Source organism: Mus caroli, chromosome 2 (genome assembly GCF_900094665.2).
Source record: "Mus caroli chromosome 2, CAROLI_EIJ_v1.1, whole genome shotgun sequence".
Taxonomy (NCBI): Eukaryota; Metazoa; Chordata; class Mammalia; order Rodentia; family Muridae; genus Mus; species Mus caroli.
The window spans coordinates 79,599,388-79,609,196 of NC_034571.1; the positions used below are offsets into that span (position 1 = coordinate 79,599,388).

General features: G+C 37.0%; 1 protein-coding gene and 1 non-coding gene across 2 annotated transcripts; one reads left to right on the plus strand and one right to left on the minus strand.

Moving 5' to 3' along the window:
• Positions 1-3,081: 3,081 nt before the first annotated feature.
• LOC110290381 (putative olfactory receptor 5AK3) lies at positions 3,082-4,026 on the minus strand. The gene has a single exon (XM_021156903.1). The coding sequence runs from the start codon at positions 4,024-4,026 to the stop codon at positions 3,082-3,084; it is 945 nt and encodes a 314-aa protein (XP_021012562.1).
• Positions 4,027-8,788: 4,762 nt separating this feature from the next.
• On the plus strand, positions 8,789-8,932 carry LOC115030479. The gene has a single exon (XR_003836075.1). It is a non-coding gene; the product is annotated as a small nucleolar RNA SNORA48 (small nucleolar RNA).
• The last annotated feature ends 877 nt before the right edge of the window (positions 8,933-9,809 follow it).

Here is a 9,809-nt window from a genome sequence, read left to right on the forward strand (position 1 = left end):
ATTGCTGATAAATAGATAGCTGATAGCCAGCCAGCCAGCCAGCCAGATAGATACATATAGATATTAAACCTGAAAACTCAGTTCATAATTTTCATTTTATGGCTGAAAGATATTCACTCACCACAAGGCCAGTACTGAATGAGTGCTCAATACTCAGTTATACACATGCAAATAAAACACTGAGGGAGTTCAGATTCCTTCTGTAGTTTCATTATTTGATCTTTTGTTTACTCTCATTCTCTCTGGACAAGTCAGTGCAATTCATTTTCTTAATTCAATTTCCATAATGGGACCAAGGCAGACGTGGAACACTCTGGGACGCAGGCTGAACCCCTTTTGCATTTCACTACCTGCTCCAATGGTGCACAGAAGGCACTGGAACCCTCAGAGCCCCTGCAGCAGCCACAGGCTGATCATCAAGGTATCTTGAATGTTTCCTACCCGTGAGGGAGTTCATAGTTGGGGGATAAGGGATCAATATTCACTCCCCTGAGAACCCGAAGCTCCAGGAGCTGAGGTGAACTGAGGTAAACAATATTCCGAAGTTATATGTTGCTGACAATTTAGAGACTACTTCTCTTTCATTTTTATTATGGACTATTAGTTTCCTTTTTGTTGTTGTGTTGCCTTATTTAACAGTTGTTATTTCTTGTTACAAGTTAGGTTGAACACCTTTTCACAATGGAGCCAAGGAATTGTGCTTAGCTTTAGATATAAAGCTTTGCTCCTGAACTCACGAAAAGCTGGAAAATATGACTCAAATTTAAAGGTGTTAGAGATGCAGCCTTTTGGAGATATATCACCACATTAGCCATCATTTATTTACTAAAACAAAATTTAACTCATGATTATTTCTTTCTTTACTCAACAAATACTTATTTTCCAAAGACATCCCTACATAAAGAGAATGTTTACTCTAGTTGCACAGTACATAAACTATTTCAACTAGAAATCTCTGGGGTAAGAAACTTTGAATTGTGTTTGCCTATAGTGCTGTTATTTAATCTGAGTTAATTGGTCTTCCAGGAACAAAGTAACTCTAACGAGGTGTAGCTTTTAGCTTACCTAGCAACTCTAGAAAAGGGAGTTGTCGCATATTCTGGCTGATTATCAAACAATGGCTGCCCTATTCCAGGTATCTTATGACCTTTTAAAGTAAGGGTAAGAAAAGAATTGGAGAAGTGGAACATCATCTATTTGATGTATTTAAACATGAAAACAAAGGCTTTGTGTCCTTAAAAATTCTGTATGTAAAAGGTGTTGGCTAGACTTTTAAATATGGAGTGAGAGAAATCTGTTTCTTATACTCAGACTGAACATGAGTTTGGTACATATGCCATAAAGAGATTTTCCCTGTTCTAAAATTGCTCCTTCTTCCATGGCATCTCTTAACGTCTTGTCTCAGGTACATCTCTGAATCCAGAGAGGATGACTTATCTGAGTGAATATATGTATATGTATATACACGCATATATACACAATATTCATAAATCTCCAGCCCCTGAGTTAGGGAGGGAAAATAGATATCTCAGTTCTTTTTCTTGCAGAGGAACAACTTTTTATTAGCTCCTGAAAGTCCCCTATACCGTTCCCCCACCCTGCTCCCCAACCCACCCACTCCTGCTTCCTGACCCTGGCATTCCCCTGTACTGGGGCATATAATCTTCACAAGATCAAGGGCCTCTCCTCTCAATGACGGCCTATTGGCCATCTTCTGCTACATATGCAACTAGAGACACGAACTCTGGGGATACTGGTTAGTTCATATTGTTGTTCCTCCTATAGGGTTGCAGACCCCTTCAGCTCCTTGGGTGTTTTCTCTAGCTACTCCATTGGGGGCCCTGTGTTCCATCCAATAGATGACTCTGATCATCCACTTCTGTATTTGCCAGGCACTGGCATAGCCTCACCAGAGATAGCTATATCAGGATCCTTTCAGCAAAATCTTGCTGGCATATGCAATAGTTAGAATCACACCAAGGTATTTTATATTTTTAGTGACTATTGTGAAGGGTGTTGCTTCCCTAGTTTCTTTCTCAGCCTCTTTATCCTTTGTGTAGAGAAAGGCCACTGATTTTCTTTGCCCCCCCCCTTTTTTTGTGAATAAGAGAACTGTCAGCAGAGAGACTTGAGTGCCAGTATGGCACTTCATACAGTGCAGTATCTAAAGCCAGTTTCTTGGCACACTACAAAGCAGTAGGTTTCTGTTTTGTCTGTTCTAAAGCAGTTTGTCTGCATAAAATTGTTGCATATAACTTTTGTAAATGAATGATCAAGGATATATTTTTAGTAACATCTCTTTCTAGATTATCTCACATGGGATAAAAATAGAGAGCATTAGTGTTGTTACAGTTATAGGGAAGATTATGGTAGATCAAAAACACAGAAGGTACTAGTGAAAAAATAAGTATAAAGTGCCAGGGAATGTAATAATGATGAGAACATGAGATGGGAGGGACAGGTTGAATTGTAAGACATTTAAAAACAAATATATTTATTTCATATTCAGATCATTGAAGTAATTTGAATAGAATTTACAAAAGACTCCATGGTAAACAATTTATGAATCTCCATTAAGGTAGGAGAAAAAAAATGAAACTAAATGTTAATGTTTAGTATATACAGTAAATGTATTTCTAGACATTAGAGAAATGGTTCTCATTTTAGTACAGTTTATTATTTTGTTGTTACTTAATAACTGTAATTTTGCTACTGTTATAAATTGTATTGCAAATATCTGATATACAATCCCTGAAAGGTTCACTACCCTCAGTATCAGAACCACTACTTTAAAGTACTTAAAATATTTAAAAGAGTATTTCATAAAGAATATTTTTAAAAGTATAATTGACAATATCTAAAATAATCTTCATAAAGTCCTCTTCATGACAGTGTGAAATATAAATTTCAAACTATGAGTTTTAAATATGTTTAAGGAGAAGTAATTGAATATTTCATATATTATATGATTAGGTACATTAATAGGTGGAGTTATTATTTAAGAACTCACAACTTCAAATTTCATAATTATTTTGTTATAGTTTCACAGTTATACTAATTATTTGACATGGTGAATTTTTATTATTGTGTGTTAAATCTAAATAACTTTTTCTTTGTCAATTTTATAGCATCTTTGACCTCCTTGTTTCTCAGGCTGTAGATCAGTGGGTTCAGCATGGGGATCACAATGCCATAAAACACAGAGGCCACTTTCATATTCTCCTCAGAATTTTCTGAATGAGGCTGTAAGTACATGTAAGCAAGGGTTCCATAGAAAATGGTGACTGCTGTCAGGTGGGAGGCACATGTGGAGAAGGTTTTCTTCCTCCCTGCAGCAGAGGACATCTTTAGGATGGCAGCCATGATGTACATGTAGGAGAAGATAACAACCAACACAGTGAATATCAGGTTAAATCCAACAAAGATAACAAGAATCTTAATATTGGTCGCAATGTTGGAACAGGAAAGGCTAATAATTGGGGGGACATCACAGAAAAAATGATTGATGCGATTAGATTTACAGTATGACAATGAAAATGTAAAGCCTGTGTGTACTGAAGAATTTATTGATCCAACGAGATAGGAACCAGCTACCATCTGGATGCAGACTTTTCGAGACATGAGTATAGGATAACGAAGTGGTTTGCAGATGGCTACATAGCGGTCCACTGCCATAGCTGCCAGGAGGTAACAGTCACAAGTAGCAAAGATTGCGTAGATCAGTAATTGCACTGCACATCCTCCAAATGATATGTATCTGTCTTCCACTACAAAGTGTTGTAGCATCTTGGGAGTAATAGCAGATGTATAACAGATATCAACAAAGGCCAGATGTTGTAGGAAGAAGTACATGGGGGTCTGAAGTCTGGAGTCAGTGTGGATTAGGAGAATCATCCCAGTGTTACCCACCATGGATGCCATGTAAATGATAAGAAACACAATGAAGAGGACACACTGAATATCATGTTGGACTCCAAATCCCAGGAGATAGAAGCCTTTGACTTCAGTCTCATTGTATTGTGTCATTGTCACTGAAAATCCCGAGAACACTAAGAAAAGGAGGGACAAAGAAGAAAATCTCAGTAATTTGATTTTCAATATATTGTTTGTTCCATTTTTATTAATTTTATAGTAGTTGGCTTTTTCTAACAAGCACTCATAATACTTGTCAATTTTCAGAGCCTTTTATATCTATGAAATGAAGTCTCTTTATAAATTAATGTACTTGAGCCATTATTCTTCTCTAAAAAAGTAAAAAATATCCCTATTTACAGATAATGTGCTCTATACTCAAAAGACCACACAGACTCTACCAGAAAATCAATTGATTGAGTTAGCACTTTCACTAAAATCGCAGGATACAAAATCAACATACAAAATTAGTAGTCTTTATACAGTACACAGTGAAATTTTAAAAATCAAACAGGAAAAATAATCTTCACAATAGATTAAACTGTATCTAGGAATAAATGTAAGCATGGAAATGAAAACTTTAAGACAAGGTGGGAAGAAACTGAAGAATATGCTAGATATAGAACAATATTCCATACTCCTGGATTGGTAGAACTAATTTGTGAAAAGTCTATATTACCAAAGATTTTCTATAGACTCAACGCACCACCCACCAAAATTCTAATTATGTCATTCACAGTAGCAGAAAAAACAAAATTCATCCAAAAGCACAAAAGCCAACTACGGCCAAAGAAATCGTAAATAGAAAGGACATATCTGGTGGTATAATCTCACCTGACCTCACCATGGAACTATAGTGACAAAAAGCCTGGGACAGCACAAAAACAGAAGCATAGAAGCAAGGAATAGATAGAATCACAGACCAGTAGAACCTAGAACCATGGGATAGATCAATAGAACACAGAACTGAGGGAGAGACAGAATCATAGACCAACAGAACATAGAACTGAGGAAGAAACAAGCATAAACCAATAAAACCTAGAACCGAGGGATAGACAGAAGGATAGACCAATAGATAATAGAAATGAGGAATAGACAGAAGCATAGACCAGTAGAACACAGAACAGAGGGGTAGATAGAATCATAGATCAATAGAACATAGAACCAAGGGGTAGACCCATGAAGCCATGATCATCTGATTTTTTGATAAAGGTGTCAAAACTTTTTGGAAAAGGTAGTCCATTCAACAAATCATACAGACAAAACTGGGTGCCTACCTATATTAAAAGTAAAATTAGATTCATATTTTTCATGCTGCACAATGTCATATAAAGTAGATCAAAGAACATTGATGCCGCAAATGCTAAGCTGGAGAAAATGGACAAAATGCTTCAATATTTAAGTATTCACAAGAACTCTCTGAATATAATTCCAGTAGAACAAGAAGTAGTCAGAAGAACTAACTAATGTGGCAACATGAAATTAATAAGCTTCTGTATTGCAAAGGAGACTATGAGCAGAGTAAACAGACAGGAAATAGGAAAAAAATCTTCAGTTGTACCTATGTACTGACAAGGGTACCTAGGTACCCTTGATTGAAGGTACCTATGTACACACAGTTATATCTATGTGTTGACAAGGTCAATATATAGAATATATAAAGAACTTAAAATACTGAACATTAAGACTCCTAAACTTCTAAGTAACAAATGTGTTAATAATTATAATAGATGTTCTTAGAAGAAATAAAAGTTGTCAATACACTTAAAATTTTTTTGAATATGCCTAGCTATCAAAGAAATACAAATGAAAAGTACTATGAGATTCCATCTCATTGTAGAAAGAATGAGCATCACCAAGAAAAGAAAGAGAACAAATAATGCCAAAGAGTAGGGAAAGAGAACCTTTTTATTTACTGCTTGTGTGAGTGTAACATAGTAATGACATTTTGTAAATTTGTATGGAGAGTTTTGAAAACTAAAACCAATCAAAATGCAGTGTGTGGACAGTGACAATGTATACATCTACAAAACATGCCTGCTCTGAAGGCTCAAGGAACAGTGTAGCAGAAGAGGCAGAAAGCTTCTAAGAGCTAGAAGAACAGGGACTTTGATGTGAGACTGAGTCTCATAGTCACACCAGAAGTGTGATTACCAACATGATTGCCCAAATAGGAGCTGAACAAGGATGACACCAATGTACATGCCAAAGCAGAAAGAGCAAAGCCCATAAGGCCTAAAGCCTATGCAAAGAACTATAGCTAATGAAGGAAAGCTAGGAGTGGTATTCCCAGGGAAGTTCACACCAATTGGCTGTCCAGAGCCAAAGAGCCGGCCTTGAAAACGTACATATAAGTAACAATATATGAACTGAGCAGGTTGTATTTATAAAACATCTGTATAACATACACATATGTATTCAATAACAGTTAGTGAAAAAAGGGGTCATGAATTTGAATGATATACAGGATTAGAGGGAGGAAATGGAAGAAAAAAATGTTGAAATTATATTAACTCAAAAATAATAATGAAGTAGAATTACTGAAATATGTATTTAGAGCATTCCAGAACACATACTTAGAGAACTACATTTGTCGTCATCGATAGACTTACACATCCATGCTTATTGTTCTCATATTCATAACAGCAAAATGGAAGCAGTCTAGATGATCAACAGACCAATGGATTATGAATTTATGCTAAATATATTCAATGGATATTTACTTATTAGTAAAATAATTGAAGATAAATGGATAAATAGAAAATAATCCCTATACAAATAGTATGAAAAAGAAACCTAGTTCCTAATATGTCGGATAACTTTTGAAGATGCATTTCACGTTATTCAACACATGGTCATGACTTTTAAAAAGTTCAAACTCTATGAATAGGAGGGATATTTTCTATTTGATGAAGAATATCTACAAATATGAATACTTGCCTTCTTGGAGAAACACATGACCATCAATGCCATTCCTTATGCTTATGGAAATTCAAGTTAGTAAAATGAAGGAAGAAGAGGAATCAAAATCATACATGTTAGGAACAATACACATGTGTATATTTGTAGGTGACATAAACAATTCAGAAGATCCCAAGGAATCTACCCTCATCTTCTAGAGTTCCCAAGTTACTCCAGCAAAGCTTCAGAACACAAGATGACTATAAAGAAATCAGCTCCCTGCATACTAGTATTGGAAGATGGGAGATGAAATTAAAAGTCTCCTTTTGAGTCACTAAAGTAGAATACTTCGGTATAAATGTAGTCATATCTGTGTAGGATTAGTGTGTAGAAACTCAGAAAACACAGCTGAATGAAACCAAAGATCTATATGCAGAGACAAACTATGTGGTCTAAAAAGCTTAGTATAATGAGATGTTAATCTGTCTGAAATTGATACACAATAGACATAATTCCCAATCTGTCAGATTTTTTTCTAGGTATATGAGGGACTATTCTATAATTTATATGGAAGGGAAATTTTGTTATACTCCCTAAGCAAGACTTCCCAAAGAATAAAGTATAGTGAGCTAATAACCTTGTTGTCAAGATTTATCTGTGCATTGTATAAGTAAACACTGTGCTATTGGTGGATGAGCTGAAACACAGATGAAGAGTAGAGGAAGCCAGAAAGCAGTATACATAGGTCTAGCCCACTGATTTTTACAAAAAATGCAAACGCCATTCAGTAGGACGCTAGAATGCTTGATCATTTCAGGGTAAACATCACGTAATATAAAATTTACATCATAAATCAAAGCGAACTCAAAATAGATCATATATTTAAAGCTAACATAAGAGACATGATTTGTTTTTCAAGACATGGTTTCTTTGTTTAGCCTTGGAACTCACTCTGTAGGCCAGGCTGTCTTTGAACTCAGAGATCAGCCTGCCTCTGACTTCCAAGTGCTGGGATTAGAGGCATGTTCACATCACCCAAGTAAGCTATTACTTTTTAGTAAAATAATATAAGGTAAAATATTGAAGTCAGAGAACATAGCAGAGAGTTCTTAGACATTATATGCAAAAGTTTCATCACGTTGTATAAGATGTAACAATTGAGAAAAATTGGGCAGTATAGATTAATAGGTATAAATAAGTAAATCGAACCTAATGAAAATATTCAACTAACAAAAAACAAAGAGTCTGAAAAGGCAGACTCCATGGGATAAAGATGTTCATAACTCATTGCTGAAAAAAGAATCATAGCCAAGCTACATAAAGAACTCTCAAAATGTATTAAAGGCATATAGTGTCAATTGGTTGGAAAACGACATATTTGCTCTCATGTTAATTTCATTTCCTAGACATTTAGATTATTTTTTATTAGATATTTTCTTCATTTATATTTCAAATGCTATCCCGAAAGTCCCCTATACTTTCCCCCTGCCCTCTTCCCCAACCCACCCACTCCCTCTAAGCCCTAAGCATTTTGTTTCATCACCAGTGATGGAAAGCCCCCTCCTGCTTTTGTGAGCCATGCTGGACTCTGACAAAGGTCCTTTGCTTTGTCAGTTCCTTCACACACTGAAGATGTGTAACTGGTGTTGAGCCTGGGATTACTTTGTCTTACTTACATCAGAGTTGCTCCAATTCACTGACTGGAGCCAGAGCTCTCTGATTGCCTACCAAGTCTCTCTTGAGTGTTTTTTCCTCTGTGGGGAGTTTATTACTGGGGCCTAAGGGACTGACTCTCTTGAGAAGGGCTGAGGTGGCATTGGATAAACAACATTTGTAATTTTTTTGACTGAAGTGATTTATACTTTCTAGAGATGGTAATGCATTAGATGTTATCTCTAGAAAAGATAATTCTTTTTCATGCTATTTGTTCCTTGCTGTTTTGAAACAAAGTTGAAGTTTATTAAGAAAAACTTTACCCCCCTGGCAATGGGCAAAGAAATATCTTGTTTGTGGTGCTGTTCTTATGTCAGTCAGGGTCAGAGCAGATGGCAGTTCTTTGTTCATCTTAACTTGATGCCTGGCTTGGTGACCAAAACTGACTTCTACCTAGGACTCATAAAAATCAAGTCAAGTCAAATCAAATCAAATTAAATCGAATCAAATCAAATCAAATCAAACCAATCAAATCCAGGCAGATGCAGTGTAGGAGGAGGAAGATAGACAAAGTCCTGTGGATTTCCATGCCACCCACAGATCTGCCCTCAAGGTCATAGCACAGAAGGGTCATGGATACCTTATTGTATCCATGATCTACAGCATAGATGGAGGACATTGCCTAGGGCCTGACATCCATGTAGCGGGAGCCTTCCCAATGTGTGAAAATGTGGTGTTCAGATGGGAGAGAAAGAGAAGTGGAGCAGCTTGACCATTATGAGGAAAGATGGAACTGGAAACGCAAGGGTGGAGAGGAACAAGTTGTCACTAGGGCCATATCTGGGTCCATGCTTATGTATGGAGTGGCAGGGGTCAGTGTGTTGATGATCCTGGCTCATGTTCCCACTAGAGAACATGGGAATGTCCCTGTTTGAGCCTCTGGGAACTACATGGATGTCCAAGGGCTGTGTATAACTGGCCTCATCTCTCATTAAATGGAACACTCTGGAGATCTGGGCCCATCTCTCACTCCTGGCAGCAATTTTAAGAGTGGGCCCTGTGCCTCACACATGCAGAGAAGTAGAGCTGGTCCTGGTGGTGGGGCAGGAGAGCTGACCCTGTTACTCATCTGCTGCTGGGTGGCAAAAGTGCAGAGATGATACTGCCCCATTACCCTCTCCACCTTTGCCAGACGGCAAAGATGCTCACAGGTTCTTGAGTTTGGGAGAGCTAGCCATGTCCCTTACTGTAAGGAGCCGCCTTCACATTCACCATTACAAGATGGCGCTGATGGCACTGACACCCGTGTTCTAAGTAGTAAACAAGCAAGCTGCGCATGTGCC